The sequence below is a fragment of the Oncorhynchus tshawytscha genome, linkage group LG33, assembly GCF_018296145.1.
Source record: "Oncorhynchus tshawytscha isolate Ot180627B linkage group LG33, Otsh_v2.0, whole genome shotgun sequence".
NCBI lineage: Eukaryota > Metazoa > Chordata > Actinopteri > Salmoniformes > Salmonidae > Oncorhynchus > Oncorhynchus tshawytscha.
Window position 1 is genome coordinate 18,574,858 of NC_056461.1, and position 23,928 is coordinate 18,598,785.

Here is a 23,928-nt window from a genome sequence, read left to right on the forward strand (position 1 = left end):
GCTGACCCCAATTTTCCCAGTCCTGCTGTGTTTATTAGGGCATTCATGGTCGTGTAGTCGGTTGACCTAGCCAATAAGGCCTTCATGTCCCCCAAGGCAAGCCGGACCCCGGAAGTTAGGGACTGAAGCTGAAGCAGCCAGGCTGAGGCACCCCCATGTAAGCTCGGGAGCTGTTCCATCAGGGCCGTTAAATCTTGCATCTTCCAGGCAACGTATTCCTCTCGGTGCGTTGTGTCGTCCATCCTGAGTGGCATTTGATACGGCCCATGTTGTCTTTGGGCTTCTTCTTCTTCTCCTCTCCTTTGTCTGGCTATGATGCGCCTCGACCGTCTTACTGCCGTTTCAACGGGGGTTGATTTTCCCTTAAAAACTCCTTGTATCAGGACTATTTCACCCGTTTCTGCTGCGACTTCTTCCATGAGTTTCAGTTGGCTTTCTGCCTCCCATACACCTGCAGCCGTGAGGGGAACGTCTTCCTCTGTCTCCTCTTGTGGTTCCATATCATCTCCTTCCTGTTCTTCCGGTTCGCTGAAAGACATTAAATTTTCTTCTTGTCGGCGGCCACTTGTGAAATACTCCTTACTAATATCACTCCTTTGTTCCCCTCTATGTTCTCTGTACACACTGGATGTGCAGGAGGTGGGGGTTCCCCTCCCCTCTGACTTCAAGCTGCTCCCGTTGCCCCCTGCTCCATCTATGAATGGATTCCTCGTGTGGCCACTGGGGCAGAGCTGTTCTCGCATAGATCGAGGGGCATGCATGTCAGATGGCCCTGGTGTGCACCTTTGTGCACCCCCTGGTGTGGAGTAACCCTGTGGGCCAGGCTTTAATTCTTCACACTCCAGGTGGCCCCCTGTGATCAACGTATCCCCTTGGAGTACTCCTTCTTGTACAAGGAACACAGGGGCCTGTGTTGACGCGGGCCCGGCCCTTTTCCCCTTATCAGTATAAGGTGGAGGCAAATTTGATAGGACTGGGTAAAGGGGTCGGGTCGTTGAGGGCACATGTGTTGGCGGGGCAGAGGGAAATGGATTTGGCGCCATCTCCTGGTGGTGGTCCGTCTGCTCATCTTCTCCTTGTGAGGGAGTGGCCACCCCCATCATTTCCGGTTTTTTATTCAGTTGTGCTCTTAGCGCCTCTTCGATGGCCCAAGTTCCTATCTTCAGTTCCACTTCTGCCCTTTCTCTCTGTTTAGTCCCTTTTTTCTTAAATACGTGATTTTTGTTCTTTTCTTCCTCTTTCTCTCTAGCTTCCTGCAACGTCTCTTTTAACCCACATTCCATTGTTTTCAGCTGAACCGCGGATGGCGGTCCCCCTCCTAAATAACCTTCTTGTGTCCATTTTAGCTTTAATCCCTCCCAAACTTTCTTCATGTGCTTCCATTGTTCCTTTCCCCCTGATCTATATTCTATTTTTTGTTCTAGGAACTCATTAAACCTCAGCTTTGGAGTATTGGGGGTCGCCATTGTGAATTTGCTTTAAACGTAATTTAATTTAATTCAATCGGAATTTAATCGTAGTTTTAATCGAAATTCTCTCCTTCTATCTGAATATAGTTAGCATATACTTCGCCCGACGTTGATTAATACCCACGATGTATTCGAAGAGACACTGCTGCTCGTGCTCTGTCTTATCTCTGAGCTTCTCCTTAGTATGTTTTAGTTCGAGAAAAAAAACGAATGGGTTGGTATAGCATTTGTGGAGCGCACAACCAAGGGATCTATTCGACTATTTAGTCTCAATATTTAAATATTATATTCAGATATTATTTCAATTATACATCAGTCATTTCGTTCCTGATTATACATTTAACACAGAAGTCATAGGTACATACAATATAGAAGTTTCGGATTTATCCAATATCCCTTATTATAATTCTATCTCTCTCCCTCTATCTAACCACCAACAATCTTAATGGAAACAATTACAACCACATTGCATTTTAATATAAACAGTTACAAATAGACAAAACAAGACAAAACAACACGTTATATCTCTGACCCCTGAAAGCCAATCCTTATCAGTGAACCTCTATCAGACTGAGCCGTACCGGGTCGCGGGACAAAATTACAATTTATCCCCTCGGCGCCAGATTTAATGAATAGTAATTAACTATCCCCTTACTGATCTCTATTCCTGATCCCTATCGAGCTGACCCCTATCAGAATTATTACACATGTCCGACCCCTATCGGTGAATCTCTATCAGACTGAGCCGTACCGGGTCGCGGGACAAAATGACAATTTATCCCCTCGGCGCCAGATTTAATGAATAGTAATTAACTATCCCCTTACTGATCTCTATTCCCGACCCCTATCGGAACTATCCAGGCCTTAAAAGTGATCTCTCATCATTGAAAGCTATCAGACTGTGCTGACCGGGTCACGGGACAAAATTACAATTTATCCCCTCGGCGCCAGATTTAATGAATAGTAATTAACTATCCCCTTACTGATATCTCATCAATGATTTATATCACACCGGCCGTCGCCGGTTCGTTACTACATATGTTCACTACACTGTTCTTTCGACTCGTCAGCAAATTATAAATTTACACAAGAATTCATACTTACTCGGAAATACTGATCAAAATTTAGACAGACTATACGACAATATGCAAAGTTTGATTTAACAGGTTTTGCTTACCTTATTTATGGTGCACCTTTAGATCAGTTTCCCGAGTTGAGCAGAATTGTTGTCCACCCACCGAAAAATCTTCACCCGTCCTCCTTGAATCGTCCTTTCCACGAGCTCACCCGTTCTCGCACACCCAATCAGTTCACTTCGACTGGACCGTTAGTTAACCATCCTCTGCTACCAAGTTCTGTTAGAAATTAGATATGTAGATGGGATCGATTCAGACAAAGTGGTCAATTTTATGACAAGTAACAGTTTATTCAGAGTGAAGATATCTAGTACAGCGTAATTACGGCTCCTCCGTTAGTTCGTATGGAACAGCAGGCAAAGAGACCGTTACAATCAGTACACCACTAATATACAGAACAGAAAGTAGGTTGATTCTGGAAGATCGGATCTTTGGATTGGTTCAGCTGGGGTGTAGTCTGTAGTCTTCCGCCATTGGCTCAGTTGTCTGTCCGTCATCGTAGAATCATCTTCGGGCACACAATGTTCAGCTAGAAAGGAGATTATGTGTGTGCGCTGGTTTTGGCAGTTAGTGTAATGCGGGAGCTATCCTGTAGGGGACCCCACAGGCTTTACTTTGAGTTGTAGCCCTGTATTAGCAATAGGTTGGTCACCTGCATAAGAAATAGCATTTCTCTACATCTTCGAACACAGTGATGTTGATGCACGGTTCATTTTGTGCACCAGTCAAATATATACATATGTTTTGAATTTGAAAAAATCATTTTATTTTTCCAATTAAGAAGGGTTCGGTGAATGTGCATATGAAACTGGTGGGGTTCAGTACCTCCAACAAGGTTAAGAACCACTGCTCTAGAGTAACTCCCTGGCTATGTTAATCCAACTGTATCGGGACTCTAGAGTAACTCCCTGGCTATTTTAATCCAACTGTATCGGGACTCTAGAGTAACTCCCTGGCTATTTTAATCCAACTGTATCGGGACTCTAGAGTAACTCCCTGGCTATGTTAATCCAACTGTATCGGGACTCTAGAGTAACTCCCTGGCTATGTTAATCCAACTGTATCGGGACTCTAGAGTAACTCCCTGGCTATTTTAATCCAACTGTATCGGGACTCTAGAGTAACTCCCTGGCTATTTTAATCCAACTGTATCGGGACTCTAGAGTAACTCCCTGGCTATTTTAATCCAACTGTATCGGGACTCTAGAGTAACTCCCTGGCTATTTTAATTTAATGTTCAAATCTGAGTTTGTGTTGTAGTGTATCATGACAACTTCTACTATAATGAATACATGCTCTATTGATCTCCACTATAATGAATACATGCTCTATTGATCTCCACTATAATGAATAGATGTTCTATTGTTCTCCACTATAATGAATACATGTTCTATTGATCTCCACTATAATGAATACATGCTCTATTGATCTCCACTATAATGAATACATGCTCTATTGATCTCCACTATAATGAATACATGTTCTATTGTTCTCCACTATAATGAATACATGTTCTATTGATCTCCACTATAATGAATACATGCTCTATTGATCTCCACTATAATGAATACATGCTCTATTGATCTCCACTATAATGAATACATGCTCTATTGATCTCCACTATAATGAATACATGTTCTATTGATCTCCACTATAATGAATACATGCTCTATTGATCTCCACTATAATGAATACATGCTCTATTGATCTCCACTATAATGAATACATGTTCTATTGATCTCCACTATAATGAATACATGTTCTATTGATCTCCACTATAATGAATACATGCTCTATTGATCTCCACTAAAATGAATACATGTTCTATTGATCTCCACTTGACAAGTAAAGGGCTGCATATAGCTCAGGTTAATGTATACAGCCTTCCAAACAAAATACATTAGGTTTTTAACTTGGTCAACATAAATCATTTTCATATTTTCGCTTTGACCAAAACGCATTTGGATGCATCTGTAAATGATGGACAAATGAACATCCATGGATATAGTCTACTGAGAAGGGACAAGAATCATGGATATAGTCTACTGAGAAGGGACAGGAATCATAGATATAGTCTACTGAGAAGGGACAGGAATCATGGATACAGTCTACTGAGAAGGGACAGGAATCATAGATATAGTCTACTGAGAAGGGACAGGAATCATAGATATAGTCTACTGAGAAGGGACAGGAATCATGGATATAGTCTACTGAGAAGCGACAGGAATCATGGATATAGTCTACTGAGAAGCGACAGGAATCATGGATATAGTCTACTGAGAAGGGACAGGAATCATGGATATAGTCTACTGAGATGGGACAGGAATCATGGATATAGTCTACTGAGAAGGGACAGGAATCATGGATATAGTCTACTGAGAAGGGGCAGGAATCATAGATATAGTCTACTGAGAAGGGACAGGAATCATAGATATAGTCTACTGAGACTGGACAGACCATAATATTGTGACCATAACCATGAACACCAAGGTTCCAAAGAAACCTTGGTGTTTCTTTGGGACTGTGGTCAAGAGAAATTTCAAAACATTTAATCATGAGCTATTTCTAAATGATTTGGCTGCTGTACCCTGGGAGCTGATTTATCTAGAGGATGATTTAAATCACGCTACAGCATGTTTTATTGATTTGCTCACTGAGGTAATGGACCATCATACACCAGTAAGAAAGAGTACAGTTGGGGCCTCCCGGGTGGCGCAGTGGTCTAGGGCACTGCATTGTGGTCTAGGGCACTGCATCGCATCGTGCTAGCTGTGCCACCAGAGACTCTGGGTTTGAGCCCAGGCAATCATTTTGCAGATTTTTTTTAACAAAGAAAATGAATTTACTGAGTGATAATGTGAACAGCAATTCTTTCAAAGAAGCTATTGTTCAATGGATTGATGATCATGTTATGAGCAAAAAACCCTGCTCTTTTAGACTACAAATGCTGTCAGTAGAGGAGGATTTAAACCTACTGATGTCATTACATGATAGTAAATCTACAGGCTAGGATCTTATGTTTTACATCGCTATGCTGCTCCCAGATTGCAGCTCCACGGAAATACATATTTTAGTTGGTCACTGGAAAAGGGGACATTTCCAAATGTATGGAAGCATGCTAAACTGTGTCCAATCCTGAAGGACAGCAAAGAACCCATTACTCCTGCCAATAGTCAACCAATTAATCTAATACCTTCACTCAGTAAGATATTGGAGGGTATTGTGAGTAGACAAATATGGTGGTACATGCAAAAGAATGATCTGATTACAGCCAATCAGCATGATTGTTGCAAAAACCATTCCACTACCACTGCATTGGTTGACATGACTGGCCAGAGGCTCAATGCTATGGATAATGGCAGGTTTGTGGGTGTACTATTTTTAGATTATAGTGCAGCATTTGATTTAGTGGATCACTTTGACAAAATTATTGCATTATGGGGTTAAGAAGGCAGCATTGAATTGGGTAGAGTCATATCTAACTGACAGGAAACAGTCTACCTATATCAATGGGTTGTTTTCTTCCCCTCATGCTTTAGACTGTGGAATACTGCAGGGCAGCTGCCTTGGGCCACTTCTTTACTTAATATATATACCAACAACCTTCCTTATGCCTTATCTGAAACTCAAGCTACTATATTTGCAGATGATACTACAATTTATACAAGACAATCGCTTCAACAGATCCAGAAAGCTGTACAAGTAGATCTGGAAAATATCAGTGAGTGGGTTTGCTAGAACAAACTTGTTGTGAACATTAAGAAAACCAAGGTTAAGTTGGTCTGTTCCATCAGGAAAAGACCAATAAAGCATGGGATACAATTACGTATGGGGAAAGGAAAGGGAAAGGGGGATACCTAGTCAGTTGTACAACTGAATGCCTTCAACTAAAATGTGTCTTCCGAATTTATCCCAACCCCTCTGAATCAGACAAGGGCGGGCTGCCTTAATCGAGGATTACAAATTGAGGAAGTGGCAGAAACCAAACTACTACGGGTGCAGCTACACAGCTGCTTATCATGGTTGTCTCAAATAACTCATCTATGTAAAGAAAAATATTAAAACTGCATGCATGATCAGAAGGATAGCTCAATGTTTACCGGAAAAGATTCTTAAACAAATAACCCAAGCATTAATTGAGAGTCAGGTGAACTACTGTTCTGTTTTCTGTGGACATGCATCAGCAAGTCAAATTAGGAGGCTGCAGATCGAACAAAGCAGCAAGGATTGTTTTAAGGTGGTTCTTCTGTTGTAGTCATGCTCACTGCTCAGTGAATAATGGCACCGGAGGGGATGGCTTCCGTTTTACCGGGCTCCTAACCAACTGTGCTATTTTTGTATATATTTTTTGTAACTCATTTTGTACATAATGTTGCTAGTACCATTGCTACTACCGTATCTTATGAACGAAAAGAGCTTCTGGACATCAGAACAGCGATTACTCACCTAGAACTGGACAAAGATTTTTTCTTTAATGAGACACGAAGGATATACTGCTTCCCGGAGACCAGGCCAAAATCCCCGTCATTCGCGTGAAGAAAAGACCGAAAAACTGGGGGTGTAAACAAATGTTTTCCATGCCAATAAAGCCCCTTGAATTGAAATTGAGAGAGAGAGAGAGAGAGAGAGAGAGAAAGAGAGAGAGAGAGAGAGAGAAACTGATAGAGGTAGTGAGTGCTAGAAGGAGAGGCATTGTTGTATGGTTGCATCTATCTCCACCAGGCTCCAGTAAATCAGATGACAAGCCAAACTAAACAAAATAGTACCTATATTTAGGATTATTGTATCAGTTTGCCTACTTCACATTCATGTCTGTATATGACAACAATTTATTGGATTAAAAGTATGCATGCCATTTTGTGAAAATGGCTATGACAAATTACATGGTATACATGTGCATTTATTGCTAGCTAAGACATTATTTATATTATGGCACAATGTCTCATCTCACTAACAATTGCTAAGGTGAACAACAAATTCCACTATTGTGGCTAATCTGTATTGTGGCTAGCTTCACATAGATGACTTATCCCATCAGAACAACATGCGTCTCCTTATTTTGACAGTAGTTAAGCTAGCTGCTAACTTAGATACCTGTGATTTTTGAGACCTAATTTTGAGACCTAAGTAGTGGTATGTGTTAATTGTAGGGGTGCCCATGGGGCTGGGGATAAGAACTGTCCCATGCGAGAGAGGCACGTTGAGGTTTCCAGGGTTAGAGCTGTCATATGCTGAGGCAGTGAAGAAAGTAGAGGAAGATGGGTCAAGGCCAACAAGTGATATATGTTTCAGTAAGATTTGATTTTTAGCATTTATAGCAATAGTTATCAACTGACCTGCAGGGATGGAATGTACGTTGCAGAAAATTGGAGTTGTGGTGGCAGCTGCAGAGAGGTATTTGGGTGTGCGAGACATCTGACGAGTTACAGGGTGTGTTAAGTGGTGGTGTCCCATCCTTTCAGGTTGTTGGTCTGAGGTAGGACAAAATACATTTAAATAGTGGAGTAGGGTGTTGTTATTTTTTTATAAGATGTTTTTTTTTTTTAAATGTGAGTGTTTGATGGTAGGGTATGTTCAAGCAAAGTATAAGGGAGTTGTACTCCAGTCTAGTAGGTGGCGGTAATGCAACATTTATTGGATGTCAACCGACGTTAAACCTCATCGAAGAAGAATACGGCTTATTTTGGGTGGAGTAAAACATCTCGCTTCGCCTCTTCCTCTCTGACAGTGCTCGTGTAAACAGGAAGTACATAGCTAACTGAAAATATAAGCACGACTCTGATAGGATGAGTGCATATAACTATAGCCAATTGGAATGAATTACACTGTGCGTAGTTCTGACGGCAACAGCAGGGATTGACTAGTGATGTAAATGGGTGGGGTTGGGCAGCCAGGAGGAATAGCTTATTTTTATTTTTTTTCTCAACTGTATCATATGGCTAGCTATGGTGGACGAGAAAGAGAGAAATAGCAAGTCAAGAAAGTTCTAAAGTAAGTTTCCAGCTCCTACATTTCATGAGCTTTATCTTAATGTGATTAGACTTTGTGTGGCTTCGATTGATTGTGACTGTTTCCAACGTTAACCAGCATTTCTGCTTTACTAGTAACGTCAGCCAGGTAACGTAAGCTAGTACATGAACAGTCTATGCATGTCTTCTTGTACACACCAGCGTGCACGTAATAATCGTAATATTTATTGTAGCTAAATCAAACGCAAATCAGCTAATTAGCTAGCGTCTCGCTTGAAGTTGCCTGGATATTGACTGGGACGTCAAACGTTCAGCCTGCTGCCAGAACTTCTAATTTACCTCTTAACGTTACTAGAGGCTCTAGCCCTTGATCATGACTCTCAGTTCCATGATATCTCCCACTCTTTCAGTCCATCACATTTCCATAACTCCCTCCCCAGGCTCCGGGGCCTGAGAGGGTGGTAATTGTACGTGACCGGTTGGAAAAAGTAATACCCAATTGTTGGGTAGAAGTAAAGATACCTTAATAGAAAATGACTCGAGTGAAAGTCATCCAGTAAAATTCAAAAAGTGTTTTGTTTTAAATATACTTAAGTATCAAAAGTATAAAACAAATCCCTGATATTAAGCAAACCAGACGCAACCATTCTGGTTTTCTTTAGGAATGTATAGTAAAGTAAAAGTTGTCAAAGATATAAAAAGTAAAGTACAGATACCCCTCTAAAATCACTTTAGTACTTTAAAGTATTTTTACTTAAGTACTTTACACCTCTGCTCATGCCAGTACATCGTGTAAATCCTTTCCCCCAAAATCCTTCAGTCCCAGGAACCGCTCTGCCACTTCCACAATAACATACATCCTTCTGGACCTCTTCTCCACCTTAGCTGTGCCATTTGACCACCAGTGCCATAAAAAAAACACAAATTCCACCTTCACATGCAACATCTCTGGGTCCTGCTGGTGAGAGCCTGCCCGTGGAGAATGCCTACCGACCACCGTGGACTCTTCAGGACCACTCAATCCCTAAACCTGTCTCACTGCTGCTGTATATGAGATGATCTGATTAATCCTGACACTAGCCACCTCATCTTCCTTCACCCTCGTCGGGCACTCCAAAGATGTCGCTTCATGGTGCCCACCACAATTGCAACACTTCACTTTCTCCTCACTTCTACAATACATTATAATTCACATATCCCAACTTCACCTGGGTAGGGAGGGGCTCCGCTTTAAAAACAAAAAGAAAAGAACAGACCGACATTTCACTTTCGCTCCATTAACCACTCGATTCAACCGACGTGCATCAATCACTCCAAGAATATGTTTAGTCTGTGCAACATCGACTTCCCACGAGATGCCAGATATTACCACCTTGAAGTGCGCCCTGTTCCGAAGAGACACAGGCAAACCTATCGAATCGGGTGAGATGCAGCACACACTGATCCTCAGAAGTACATAAAACAAGCCTGACTTGTGATTATGACACACTGATCCTCAGAAGTACGTAAAACAAGCCTGCCTTGTGATTATCATAGCCTTTACTTTACCCAGCACTCTCTCCACCAGTTTGGATATCTCAAATTAATTCTTCAAGATTGGTAATCCAATCAACTGCTCATCATCAACAAACTGTACTCCTACAAGATACGAAGGAACATTCTCAGCGCTGTACGCTACTTTGCTGTTTTCCATTTTCTGTTGTCATATTTTCCTTAATTCTACCGCCATTAGATTCAAGATCCTCAACAGCTTCTGCTTCCGTTGTCATTTTTCTCCTCCCAAAAACAAAAGGTTAAATTGATACACACCTTTTTAGGGTTTGTGTTCCCACAAGGCCATATCTTCATGTTACAGCACATGTTTACGGAAAACAGACGGAAGACCTGTTTGAATTAGCTATTTGCATCTAACACCTGTGAGTAAACGGAAGATGGACACCATAAACATATTGTCTCTGAATAATACTGTTGGCTGCAACGGTGTTAAAACAGTAAGCTGCATTTTGCATTTGTGAAATCATTTTGATTGATATGAAAGTAGAGAGATTTATGTTTTTAGAACCGTACCGCAATTGAGAATCGATTCACATTTAGATGGAGTATTTGGCAGTTTAGACTTCCAGAGCCAATTCACCTTTAAACACAACATGTAAGGTCCTTGGACTATAAGGAGTAACGTTGGCCCAATAATGGACTAAATCAGTCTAATTTTACCTCTAGTCGAGAATACCTGGTTAAATTGTGCTTGGGAGCATTTTTAAACTTTCCATTTTTAAAGTTGGAAAAAATAAGATGTCATTCCTGTGAAAATGTGTGTGCTACATTTTACGTTCATATATATTTTGACATATTTGATGATGTTAGCTATAATACATTAATTCCCCTATGGTCAGACAAAATGTGAATAGAAACCGCAAATGTCTTGGTAACAGGAAATATGCCTATTTCCATGACACAATTTTAAAAAGTAATTTTTGACTGACCACATGCTTAAACTTAAACTTAAAAGTTACATATCACAACTTCCATTTGAAATCTTTTGGCGATCAGAGCAGCGTTGAGGGAGTCTTATTTGAGTCAGAAAAGTATGTTCATATGACAAGGATAATGTACAAAACCTTGCAGAGAGCATTTCCAACTGAAATCACTTAGAAAAAAATAGAAACTATCTGAACCATGACTTAAAAAGAACTGATGTTGGCACACGATGGAGGGAAAGTTGGAGCTTAACTAACAAAATTACAGTTAACAAAAATGTATGATTAATCCATTATAAACTAATGTTTAGAATATATTATGAGACAAAATTCACAGATTCTACAGCACAACGGCAGTCTTAAATGTAAAACTAATGATGACTCCAATAATCCATGCTTTCTTGGAATGTCCAAAAGTTATGGATGCGAGCTAGAAAGTTGACTGTCAGAAGTATTACAATGTAAAGCTACTTTGAATCTGTTTGTCTGCATATTTCAAGACATACTATATGGGGGTTTGGCGAGATACCCAATGGGTTCGATGATTCTCTTCTCATTATTAACACAATGGAAAAATTCAATTTAATATTGAAATAGCATGGGCGACCGAGGAAAAACAAATTGGAATAATTTAAGGCCAAGTGGCAAACAACAATGCAATCACAAAGGATGGGGGTGTGAGCATGCGGGTCTGGGCAAATGAGATGTACAGCGGCTTCACAAAGTCTTCATACCCCTTGGCTTATTCCACATTTGGTTGTTACAGCCTGAATTCAAAATGGATTAAATATATATTTTGTTCTCAACCATCTATACACAATACCCCATAATGATAAGGTGAAAATATGTTTGTTTTTATTTATTTTTTGCTAATTTATTAAAAATAAAACAAATGAATTTACATACAGTGCCTTGCGAAAGTATTCGGCCACCTTGAACTTTGCGACCTTTTGCCACATTTCAGGCTTCAAACATAAAGATATAAAACTGTATTTTTTTTGTGAAGAATCAACAACAAGTGGGACACAATCATGAAGTGGAACGACATTTATTGGATATTTCAAACTTTTTTAACAAATCAAAAACTGAAAAATTGGGCGTGCAAAATTATTCAGCCCCCTTAAGTTAATACTTTGTAGCGCCACCTTTTGCTGCGATTACAGCTGTAAGTCGCTTGGGGTATGTCTCTATCAGTTTTGCACATCGAGAGACTGAATTTTTTCCCGATTCCTCCTTGCAAAACAGCTCGAGCTCAGTGAGGTTGGATGGAGAGCATTTTTGTGAACAGCAGTTTTCAGTTCTTTCCACAGATTCTCGATTGGATTCAGGTCTGGACTTTGACTTGGCCATTCTAACACCTGGATATGTTTATTTTTGAACCATTCCATTGTAGATTTTGCTTTATGTTTTGGATCATTGTCTTGTTGGAAGACAAATCTCCGTCCCAGTCTCAGGTCTTTTGCAGACTCCATCAGGCTTTCTTCCAGAATGGTCCTGTATTTGGCTCCATCCATCTTCCCATCAATTTTAACCATCTTCCCTGTCCCTGCTGAAGAAAAGCAGGCAGAAACCATGATGCTGCCACCACCATGTTTGACAGTGGGGATGGTGTGTTCAGGGTGATGAGCTGTGTTGCTTTTACGCCAAACATAACGTCTTGCATTGTTGCCAAAAAGTTCAATTTTGGTTTCATCTGACCAGAGCACCTTCTTCCACATGTTTGGTGTGTCTCCCAGGTGGCTTGTGGCAAACTTTAAACAACACTTTTTATGGATATCTTTAAGAAATGGCTTTCTTCTTGCCACTCTTCCATAAAGGCCAGATTTGTGCAATATACGACTGATTGTTGTCCTATGGACAGAGTCTCCCACCTCAGCTGTAGATCTCTGCAGTTCATCCAGAGTGATCATGGGCCTCTTGGCTGCATCTCTGATCAGTCTTCTCCTTGTATGAGCTGAAAGTTTAGAGGGACGGCCAGGTCTTGGTAGATTTGCAGTGGTCTGATACTCCTTCCATTTCAATATTATCGCTTGCACAGTGCTCCTTGGGATGTTTAAAGCTTGGGAAATCTTTTTGTATCCAAATCCAGCTTTAAACTTCTTCACAACAGTATCTCGGACCTGCCTGGTGTGTTCCTTGTTCTTCATGATGCTCTCTGCGCTTTTAACGGACCTCTGAGACTATCACAGTGCAGGTGCATTTATACGGAGACTTGATTACACACAGGTGGATTATATTTATCATCATTAGTCATTTAGGTCAACATTGGATCATTCAGAGATCCTCACTGAACTTCTGGAGAGAGTTTGCTGCACTGAAAGTAAAGGAGCTGAATAATTTTGCACGCCCAATTTTTCAGTTTTTGATTTGTTAAAAAAGTTTGAAATATCCAATAAATGTCGTTCCACTTCATGATTGTGTCCCACTTGTTGTTGATTCTTCACAAAAAAATACAGTTTTATATCTTTATGTTTGAAGCCTGAAATGTGGCAAAAGGTCGCAAAGTTCAAGGGGGCCGAATACTTTCGCAAGGCACTGTAACTATTTACACCCCTGAGTCAGTACTTTGTAGAACACCTTTAGCAGTGATTTACAGAGTCTTTCTGGGTAAGTCTCTAAGAGATTTGCACACCTGGATTGTGCAACATTTGTCCATTTGTTCTTTTCAACATTCTTCATTTTGTTGTTGATCATTGCTAGACAACTGTTGTCAGGTCATAGATTTTCAAGTAGATTTAAGTCAACTGTAACTCAGCCACTCAGGAACATTCACTGTCTTGTTGGTAAGCAACTCCAGTGAAGATTTGGCCTTCCGTTTTAGGTTATTGTCCTGCTGAAAGGTGAATTTCATCTCCCAGTTTATGGTGGAAAGCAGACTGAACCAGGTTTACCTCTATGATTTTCCCTGTGCTTAGCTCCATTCCATGTATTTTTTATCCTAAAAAAACTCCCAATTCCTTAACGATTACAAGCATACCCATAACATGATGCAGCCACAATCAAGCTTGAAAATATGGAGTTGTGGTACTCAGTAATGTTTGGGGAAAATCCAATACAACACATCACATAACACTTTGTATTCAGGGCAAAAAGTGAACTGCTTTGCCACATTTTTTGCAGTATTACTTTATTACTTTTGCAAGCAATATGCAATGTTTTGGAATATATTTATTATGTACAGGCTTTCTTCTTTTCATTCTGTCATTTAGGTTAGTATTGTGAAGTAACTACAATGTTGATCCATCCTCAGTTTTCTCCTTTCACAGCCACTAAACTTTGTAACTGTTTTTAAGTCACCATTGGCCTCATGTTGAGATCCCTGAGCAAGTTTCCTTCCTCTCTGGTAACTAAGTTAGGAAGGCCACCTGTATCTTTGTACTGAATGGGTGTATTGATACACCATCCAATGTGTAATGAATAACTTCACCATGCTCAAAGGGATATTCTGTGTCAATTTTATTTGTTTTTCTACCCATCTACCAATAGGTGCTCTTCTTTGCCATGCACTGTAAAACCTCCATGGTCTTTGTGGTTGAATCTGTGTTTGAAATTCAGTGCTCGACTGCCAGACCTTACAGATGTGTGTGGGGTACAGAGATGAGGTAGTCATATTGCACACAGAATGAGTCCATGCAATTTACTATGTGAGTTGTTACGCACATTTTTAATCCTCCATTTATTTTTGGCTTGCCATAACAAAGAGGTTGAATCCTTATTGACTCAAGACATTTCAGCTTAGAATTTTTTATTAATTTGTAATAAGAAAAATATTCCACTTTGTCATTATGGGCTATTGTATGTAGCCCAGTGACAAAGAAATCTGTATTGAATCCATTTTAAATTGCTGTAACACGACAAAATGTGGAAAAAGTCAAGATGTGTGTGAATACTTTCTGAGGACACTGTAGTCGTTTGTGTGAGTCTGCAAGTTGATGTTTGTACAGGACCAGTCAAAAGTTTGGACACACCTACTCATTCCATGGTTTTTCTTTATTTTTTCTATATTGTAATAATAGTGAAGACATCAAAGCTATGAAATAACACCATGTTGTTACCAAAAAAAGTGTTAAACAAATCAAAATATTTTAAATTTGAGATTCTTCAAAGTAGCCACCCTTTGCCTTGATGACAGCTCTGCACACTCTTGGCAATGTCTCAACCATCTTTCCTTAATGCATTTGAGCCAATCTGTTGTGTTGTGATGACAAAGTAGGGGTGCTATACAGAAGATATCCCTAATTGGTTAAATACCAAGTCTGTGTTATGGCAAGAACTGCTCAAATAAGCAAAGAGAAACGATAGTCCGTCATTAATTTAAGACATGAAGGTCCGTCAATCCGGAACATTTCAAGAACTTTGAAAGTTTCTTCAAGTGCAGTTGTAAAAACCAAGAACTGGCTCTCATGAGGACCGCCACAGGAAAGGAAGACCCAGAGTTACCTCTGCTGCAGAGGATAAGTTCATTAGAGTTAACTGCACCTCAGATTGCAGCCCAAATAAATGCTTCAGACTTCAAGTAACAGACACATCTCAACATCAATTGTTCAGAGGAGACTGCGTGAATCAGGCCTTCATGTTCGAATTGCTGCAAAGAGACCACTACTAAAGGACACCAATAATAATAAGAGACTTGTTTGGGCCAAGAAACACGAGCAATGGACATTAGACCGGTGGAAATCTGTCCTTTTGGTCTGATGAGTCCAAATGTGAGATTTTTGGTTGCAACCGCCGTGTCTTTGTGAGACAAATAGTAGGTGAACGGATGATCTCTGCATGTGTGGTTCCCACCGTGAAGCATGGAGGAGGAGGTGTGATGGTGTGGGGGTGCTTTGCTGGTGACACGGTCAGTGATTTATTTAGAATTCAAGGCACACTTAACCAGCATGGCTACCACAGCATTCTGCAGCGACACACCATCCCATCTGGTTTGGGCTTAGTGGGACTATCATTTGTTTTTCAACAGGACAATGACCCAGCACACATCCAGCCTGTGTAAGGGCTATTTGTTCAAGGAGAGTGATGGAGTGCTGCATCAGGCGACCTGGTCTCCACAATCACCCAACCTTGACTCAATTGAGATTGTTTGGGATGAGTTGGACCGCAGAGTGAAGGAAAAGCAGCTAACGAGTGCTCAGCATATGTGGGAACTACTTCCAAACTTTTGGGGAAAAAAGCATTCCAGGTAACACTTTTTTTTTGTTTACTACAGTCGTGGCCAAAAGTTTTGAGAATGACACAAATATACATTTTCACAAAGTCTGCTGCCTCAGTGTCTTGAGATATTTTTGTCAGATGTTACTATGGAACACTGAAGTATAATATCAGGCATTTCATAAGTGTCAAAGGCTTTTATTGACAATTACATGAAGTTGATGCAAAGAGTCAATATTTGCAGTGTTGACCCTTCTTTTTCAAGACCTCTGCAATCTGTCCTGGCATGCTGTCAATTAACTTCTGGGCCACATTCTGACTGATGGCAGCCCATTCTTGCATAATCAATGCTTGGAGTTTGTCAGAATGTGTGAGTTTTTGTTTGTCCACCCGCCTCTTGAGGATTGACCACAAGTTCTCGATGGGATTAAGATCTGGGGAGTTTCCTGGCCATGGACCCAAAATATCAATGTTTTGTTCCCCGAGCCACTTATTTATCACTTTTACCTTATGGCAAGGTGCTCCATCATGCTGGAAAAGGCATTGTTCGTCACCAAATTGTTCCTGGATGGTTGGGAGAAGTTGCTCTCAGAGGATGTGTTGGTACCATTCTTTATTCTTTTCATGGCTGTGTTCTTAGGCAAAATTGTGAGTGAGCCCACTCCCTTGGCTGAGAAGCAACCCCACACATGAATGGTCTCAGGATGCTTTACTGTTGGCATGACACAGGACACAGGACGCTCACCTTATCTTCTCCGGACAAGTTTCTTTCCAGATGCCCCAAACAATCGGAAAGGAGATTCATCAGAGAAAATGACTATACCCCAGTCCTCAGCAGTCCAATCCCTGTACCCTTTGAAAAATATCAGTCTGTCCCTGATGTTTTTCCTGGAGAGAAGTGGCTTCTTTGCTGCCGTTCTTGACATCAGGCCATCCTCCAAAAGTATTCTCCTCACTGTGCGTGCAGATGCACTCACACCTGCCTGCTGCCATTCCTGAGCAAGCTCTGTACTGGTGGTGCCCCGATCCCGCAGCTGAATCAACTTTAGGAGACAGTCCTGGCGCTTGCAGGACTTTCTTGGGTGACCTGAAGCCTTCTTCACAACAATTGAACCGCTCTCCTTGAAGTTCTTGATGATCCGATAAATGATTGATTTAGGTGCAATCTTACTGGCAGCAATATCCTTGCCTGTGAAGCCCTTTTTGAGCAAAGCAATGATGACATCACATGTTTCCTTGCAGGTAACCATGGATGACAGAGGAAGAACAATGATTCCAAGCACCACCCTCCTTTTGAAGCTTCCAGTCTGTTATTCAAACTCAATTAGCATGACAGAGTGATCTCCAGCCTTGTCCTCGTCAACACTCACACCTGTGTTAACGAGAGAATCACTGACATGATGTCAGCTGGTCCTTTCGTGGCAGGGCTGAAATGCAGCAGAAATGTTTTTCGGGGGATTCAGTTCATTTGCATGGCAAAGAGGGACTTTGCAATTAATTGCAATTCATCTGATCACTCTTCATAACATTCTGGAGTATATGCAAATTGCCATCATACAAACTGAGGCAGCAGACTTAGGAAAATTATATTTGCGTCATTCTCAAAACTTTTGGCCACGACTGTACATGTTGTCTTCAATATTATTCTACAATGTAGAAAATAGTAAAAATAAAGATAAACCCTGGAATGAGTAGGTGTGTCCATTTAAATATTATTTAAAAAAATAAGAATTTTCTGATACAAGACAGAATTCATTGTTCCTTCAATGATGGCAAGTCGTCCAGGTCCTGAGGCAGCAAAGCATCTCCAAAGCATCACACTACCACCGTTGGTATGAGGTGCAGTGTTTGTTCCCTTTATCTAATATTAGGTTTTGGTTGAAGATCTGATAACATTCGGTGTCCAAAATATGTAAAAATATAGGCTCAGAAAGGGGCAAATACTTGTTTGCGGCGCTGTATCACATTGTACACCAGATCATCTGCAGCTGGAATGTGTGAGCTACTTTAGCAACTTTCTCCATCCCTGCTTTTCTCACCCTATTTTTGTGTGTGTGTGTGCGGTGTGTGTGTGTGTGTGTGTTTGTGTAGGAATGGGCGGCGAAGAGGATACTGATGACCAGTGCAGTTGGACCAGTGCGTTGAGTCACAATCTCAACGATGACATGTCAGGACTGAAAACGGTATCTTAAGTCCAGCAAATGCCATGTTCTATTACATCATTTATTTTCAAACACTCCTATCACAATATTGATTCCTGTGTGTGTGTGTGTGTGTGTGTGTGTGTGTGGGGGGGGGTTACTGGATCTATAAATCTTTGCATTTGTCTGCACTCTACATCAATTATTTTCTTTATGACTTTGTTTGCCTGTTTCTCCACAGTACTTAGCAGGAAAGGTGCCCAGCAGGGAGGATATCAGGGCACGTGTCCAGCAGTTTGTGGAGGAGAGGATGCAGACTACCATGGTACAGAGATCCACTAAGCTTTATGAACGTGAATGTGTGCTTAGCTAGGGTGTATTTATTGTCGCAAAACGTTTTCACCGCACCAAACCTTTTCGCAACAGCATACAATTTTTTGTTAGACAAATTCAGTTTGGTCCCTCCCTGTTTCGCTCCGTTAGCTTCTGTTTACCTCCGATCGGTTCTGATGCTTCCTAGTGAGTACGCCCGGGTGTATTCACTAGGACGCTAACGGGACGTACCCGATCTTGTCCAATAGAAACTTGTTTACATTGCAAAAAAAAACTTTTTGGTACTATTTGCTATGGTGTGCATGCACTAGTGAATACACCCCAGATAAACTTCTATTTCCATGCGTGCAAAACATTTTAATAAAGCAAAAAAACCTAACATAATAACCATAGTAAAGTCTCCGACCTTCTGAAAGTAAATCCTACATCAACAATGTCTAGTAAAGCCTCCTTAGGCACCAAGAATAAACAAAAAGAGGAAGGAGGTCTTTGATGTAGCCCCCCCACCTCCCCCTTTGGTCTCTACATGACTTCTTGATCGGAATTCAGTGATCATGTTCTGTGGTTCCCAGTGCCTGTGTCTAACACCAAACTAGCCATAGAATAGAACACTGTAATTGAATGGATCTTTATGGTAATAACTTTGTTTTGTTGTCCAGTTGACTGGCGTGCTGATCGGGGCTGTGGTGGCAGTTTCTCTAATTGGCATCGTGGTGCTCTTCCTCTATAGAAGATACAAGCTGGCCAGTGAGTCATCCATCCTCTTCCTCCCCACTTCATGGGACAAACATGAGGGGCAAGGAAACAGTTGATATTAAACTTTGACATTAAAGTAACTGAACACATTTGGTGGCAAATGACAAAGTGTAACCACATCGGCATAATAATAGGAAATAATAACGGGACTTATGAATTGGACCTGAACAGAGAAGTCCTATGTTTTACGGGACAGCGTTCATTCGTTGTATGCTCAGTAGCCACTGTTGCACAAGTGCTGTTATCTTTGTTGATAGCATGTTGTTGTGTCTATTCGAAGGTGGACAGCAGGCTGTTCCCCGCTATCGCTTCAGGAAGAGAGACAAGGTGCTCTTCTACGGCCGGAAGATTATGAGGAAGGTTAGTCATTATTGGTCTGTGTTCCAAATGGCACCCTAGTCCCTTTATAGTGCCACTACTTTTGACCAGGGACCATAAGGATCTCTGAGCGTTAAGGCTAAGAAGTTTGGTTAGGACCCGGGTTTGAATTCCGGCCAGGGGTATCACCCGAATTCACGACAAAACTACTTTTACCTGGGAAAATGGAAGTGATTCTTCCCCAAGTCACTCAGCTCTCTGCCATGCATTACGGGGCCCATATTCATGTGAACATTTAATACACTTTTTAAATAAGGCTGTAACGTAACAGAATGTGGAAAAAGTCGAGGGGTCTGAATACTTTCCCAATGCCCTGTATATATTGACACCCTCGCACTTTTATTAAATAATTATTTATTCTAAAATCAGGTAGAGAATTTTTTTTTTTGGTCACTGTTACAGCTATTGCAGAACCAATTATATTTTTATCAACTTAAGTTTACAATTTTAATTAGGAAAATAAAGACAAAGGGCATGTGCAAAATGATTGGCACCCCGTACCTAATACTTTGTTGTACAGCCTTAGGCCAAGAGAACTGTCAACAAGTACTTATTGTTGCTGGCAATGAGCTTGCTGCACCTTTCTACTGGCAAATTGGCCCAATCTTCTGCAGCAAACTGCTTTGTTTGAGGTGTGCCCACCACCAGCTGCTGTTTTCATGTTTCATAACTGCTGTTATGGATGTGATTCAGGTCTGGCCTCTTTGCTGGCCACTCCAGAACATTCCAGGTGTGTGTTTGGGGTCCTTGTCCTGCTGGAAGACCCACAACCTGCATCAGAGGCACCGGTTTGAATCCCGGGTCGACAATGTGAAAAATCAGTTCATGTGCCTTCTGAGCAAGGCACTTTTTTATTTATTTTATTTAACCAGGAAAAGCTCATTGAGACCCAGAGTCTCTTTTTCAAGGGAGACCTGGCCAAGAAGGCAGCAACAATCAATACATTACAGAAATAAAACATAGGACACTACAATACGATCCACCCTAAAAAAAAGCATTTGCACTCCTCTGTAACAGTCTCTCCCATCAATATTTTAAATTCATTCAGTGGCACTTAAATATCTAGATGAATCTTGGATTGTAGACAATTCCATGCCTCTGGTGCACAAGATGAGAAGGCAGTCTTGCCTAATACTGTGAATGTCCTGGGGATTTTAAGTAGCAACCACCTAGCAGACCGGGTATGGTAACAGCTGGTGGTGAAGGAGACCAGACTACAGAGATAAAGAGGGAATTGACCTAAAAGGCCTTTGTAGATGAACACATACAAATGTATCTTTCTGCGCATATAAAGTGAGGTTCCAACCTACCATTTGGTACAAGGTGCAATGGTGGGTGAGTGACTTGGCATTTGTTTATCATGCATCCTTGCTCTTTATTACAGAGTCCAGTCTCTTAACCATAATTGCTCCATGACAAATGAGCACCACAAAGTGCAAGGGGTGACAATATATTTGGCTGCAACTGTGTCTTCTGATGATAAGAAATGTCAGTTACATGTTTCCCCACTAGAGGGCAGAGCGAATTAGCATTTTGTGCTTTTGGGAACTCATTCCTTCCTTCATTCCTTCCTTCGTTGTCTCTCTCTCTGTCACTCACAGGTCCAGACCCTTTCCTCAACTCCATCTTCTACCTCGGTGTCCAAGCTGCGCCCTCGGAAGAGACCCAAAGTCCTGAGTATAGCTCGCAGGTACCATCTCTACTCAAAACTACCGATAAGGAAGGGTGCACTAGTCTCTGCTATTTAATGTGTTTGCGCTCTAGGATCCTGCGGATCCGTAAGGAGCCCCCTACTCTGCAGCCCAAGGAACCCCCTCCCTCCCTGCTGGAGGCGGACCTGACTGAGTTTGATGTTCAGAACTCCAACCTGCCCTCAGAGGTCCTCTACATGCTCAAAAACGTCCGGTAATCACAACCCCACACACACACGCACACACGCGAACACCAGTAGCATTGTGTGTGTTCTGTGTCACTCTTTGCTGTCTCCCTCTGTTCTCAGGGTGCTGGGCCACTTTGAAAAGCCTCTGTTCCTGGAGCTGTGTCGTCACATGGTCTTTGTGGAGCTGCAGGAGGGGGAGGGGCTGTTCCGGCCGGGCGACGACGACGACAGCATCTACGTTGTCCAGGATGGACGTCTGGAACTCTGCATCCACGAGAACGTAAGACTGGGCTAGAATACCTGCTGGGAATACACCATGAAACCTACTGTAGACGAGCTCAGCGCCAGCTAAGTCAATATCAGACGTATTTTTATAAGTTATTCTTTGCACCTAGGGGAACTTATCTTTCTGTACAAAAATTTGACCAACTGGGGACATTTTGTTAGTCCCCACAAGGTCAAATGCTATTTCTAGGGGGTTTAGAATTAAGTTTAGGGTTAGATTTGGGGTTATGGTTAGGAGCTAGGGTTAAAGTTAGGTTTTTGGGTTAGGTGTAGTGAAAATAGGATTTTGAATGAGGCTGATTTGTGTGTCCCCACAAGGTTAGTTATCCGTGTGTGTGTGTGTGTGTGTGTATGGTGTACAGGATGGTACAGAGCCGGTTGTGAAGGACGTGCTCCCGGGGGACAGTGTCCACAGCCTGCTCAGTATTCTGGACATCATCACCGTGAGTTTACTGCGGTCTTATAGGGCACCCTATTCCCTTTATAGTCCACTACTTTTGACCGCAGGGCTGTGGTCAGAAGCGGTGCACCATACAAGCTGTCATTTGGGACGCGTCCTATGTCTTCCCTCCATCTGACACGTGTCACACCCACGCCTCTGTCCTCCTCACCTCTGGCTTATCCTCTCCATCCATCTCTCCCTCCTCCCTGTCCTCCATCCATCCATCTCTCTGCCTTTTGTCTCTTAACTACTGTACCTCTATTCATCTGTTCATGTTTCCCCCTCTCTTTTCAGACATCACTCTTCCCTCTCCTCCTCCTTCCTGTTTTTCTGATTTCACCTCCTCCCCTGTCTCTTGTCCTCTCTCTCTCCCCCTCCCTGTGTGATTGGTTGGTTCCTGTGTTCCTCAGGGTTACCCCGCCCCCTATAAGACTGTGTCAGCGCGGGCTGCGTCTCGCTCCACTATCCTGCGTCTGCCCGCCTCAGCCTTCCAGTCTGTGTTTGAGAAGTACCCCGAGACTCTGGTGCGCGTCATTCAGGTACGGCCCCAACCTCAGCCCACTCCTGAACACACTTCAAACAAACAACTCTTTGGATGAGACCCCCCCCCCCTTAATGGCAAGGGCTGCATCCCAAACTCCACCTTATTCCCTATTGGCCTGTTTGGGACACACCCACGGGTGAATACTCTGCCTAACCTGAGTTGAAAGTACACCCTGATTGTTCTGGAGAGGTCTTTTATTTTGGCTGTATCACAGGCATTGTTGTGTAGTGGTGTTTGATCCACCTTGGTGTTTGTTTGTGTTCCAGATAATCATGGTGCGACTCCAGAGAGTGACTTTCCTGGCGTTACATAATTACCTGGGCCTAACCACAGAGCTCTTCAACCCGGTAACACACACACACACATACACACACACACACACACACGCACATGAATAACATGGATCCCAAGCCTCTATAAATAACATAAAGGGCAGTGACACTGATGGAATAGCAACGGCAAGAAGGTTTAAAAGTTATGTCACTCAGACCCTCCCTGACCCAATCTTCTCCAACAGCCACATTATTCTACAGTGGAATTCTGTCATACAGATTGGATTTTCTCTAGTATTCATTCTATTGTTCACCCACCTCATATTGTATTCTCTTTATAGCCAATCAAACATGCATCCAAGGCCACATTTGTTGTGTTATTAGTGAAATGCATGATTAGGTTGATATGGGGTGAATAGTTAATACAATATTTTGCCTCTTTGATTGACAGGAGCGTCAGGCGGTCCCCTTGGTGGCGGTTGCTGGGGTGATAGAGGGGAGTCCGGGCAGGATCCCACGCAGACCCCACTTTCAGGAGGACCCAGTCTTCGCCCCCACACCTGCACTCGCAGAAACCTCCTCGGACACAGACGCCGGGAAAGAGAGCCCCTTCAACGCCTTTAGGAAGACTCGCTCTATCTCTATGCCCACTGACGGCACAGGTAGGCTTGTCCCCTGCCCAGTGCTGCAACTACA

General features: G+C 42.0%; 1 protein-coding gene across 3 annotated transcripts in view; it reads left to right on the forward strand.

Moving 5' to 3' along the window:
- Window positions 1–8,452: 8,452 nt before the first annotated feature.
- Window positions 8,453–23,928, forward strand: part of LOC112230500 (patatin-like phospholipase domain-containing protein 7) — a 48,191-nt gene continuing 32,715 nt past the window's right edge. For all 3 annotated transcript variants that reach the window (XM_042310989.1, XM_042310990.1, XM_042310991.1), the window contains exons 1-12: window positions 8,453–8,596; window positions 18,294–18,385; window positions 18,585–18,668; window positions 19,336–19,423; window positions 19,713–19,792; window positions 21,412–21,500; window positions 21,575–21,715; window positions 21,810–21,969; window positions 22,337–22,417; window positions 22,827–22,955; window positions 23,227–23,307; window positions 23,684–23,894. In XM_042310989.1, the coding sequence (XP_042166923.1) occupies window positions 18,296–18,385; window positions 18,585–18,668; window positions 19,336–19,423; window positions 19,713–19,792; window positions 21,412–21,500; window positions 21,575–21,715; window positions 21,810–21,969; window positions 22,337–22,417; window positions 22,827–22,955; window positions 23,227–23,307; window positions 23,684–23,894 (1,234 nt within the window). In that variant the 5' untranslated portion in view covers window positions 8,453–8,596; window positions 18,294–18,295. The remainder of the gene's footprint in view (window positions 8,597–18,293; window positions 18,386–18,584; window positions 18,669–19,335; window positions 19,424–19,712; window positions 19,793–21,411; window positions 21,501–21,574; window positions 21,716–21,809; window positions 21,970–22,336; window positions 22,418–22,826; window positions 22,956–23,226; window positions 23,308–23,683; window positions 23,895–23,928) is intronic.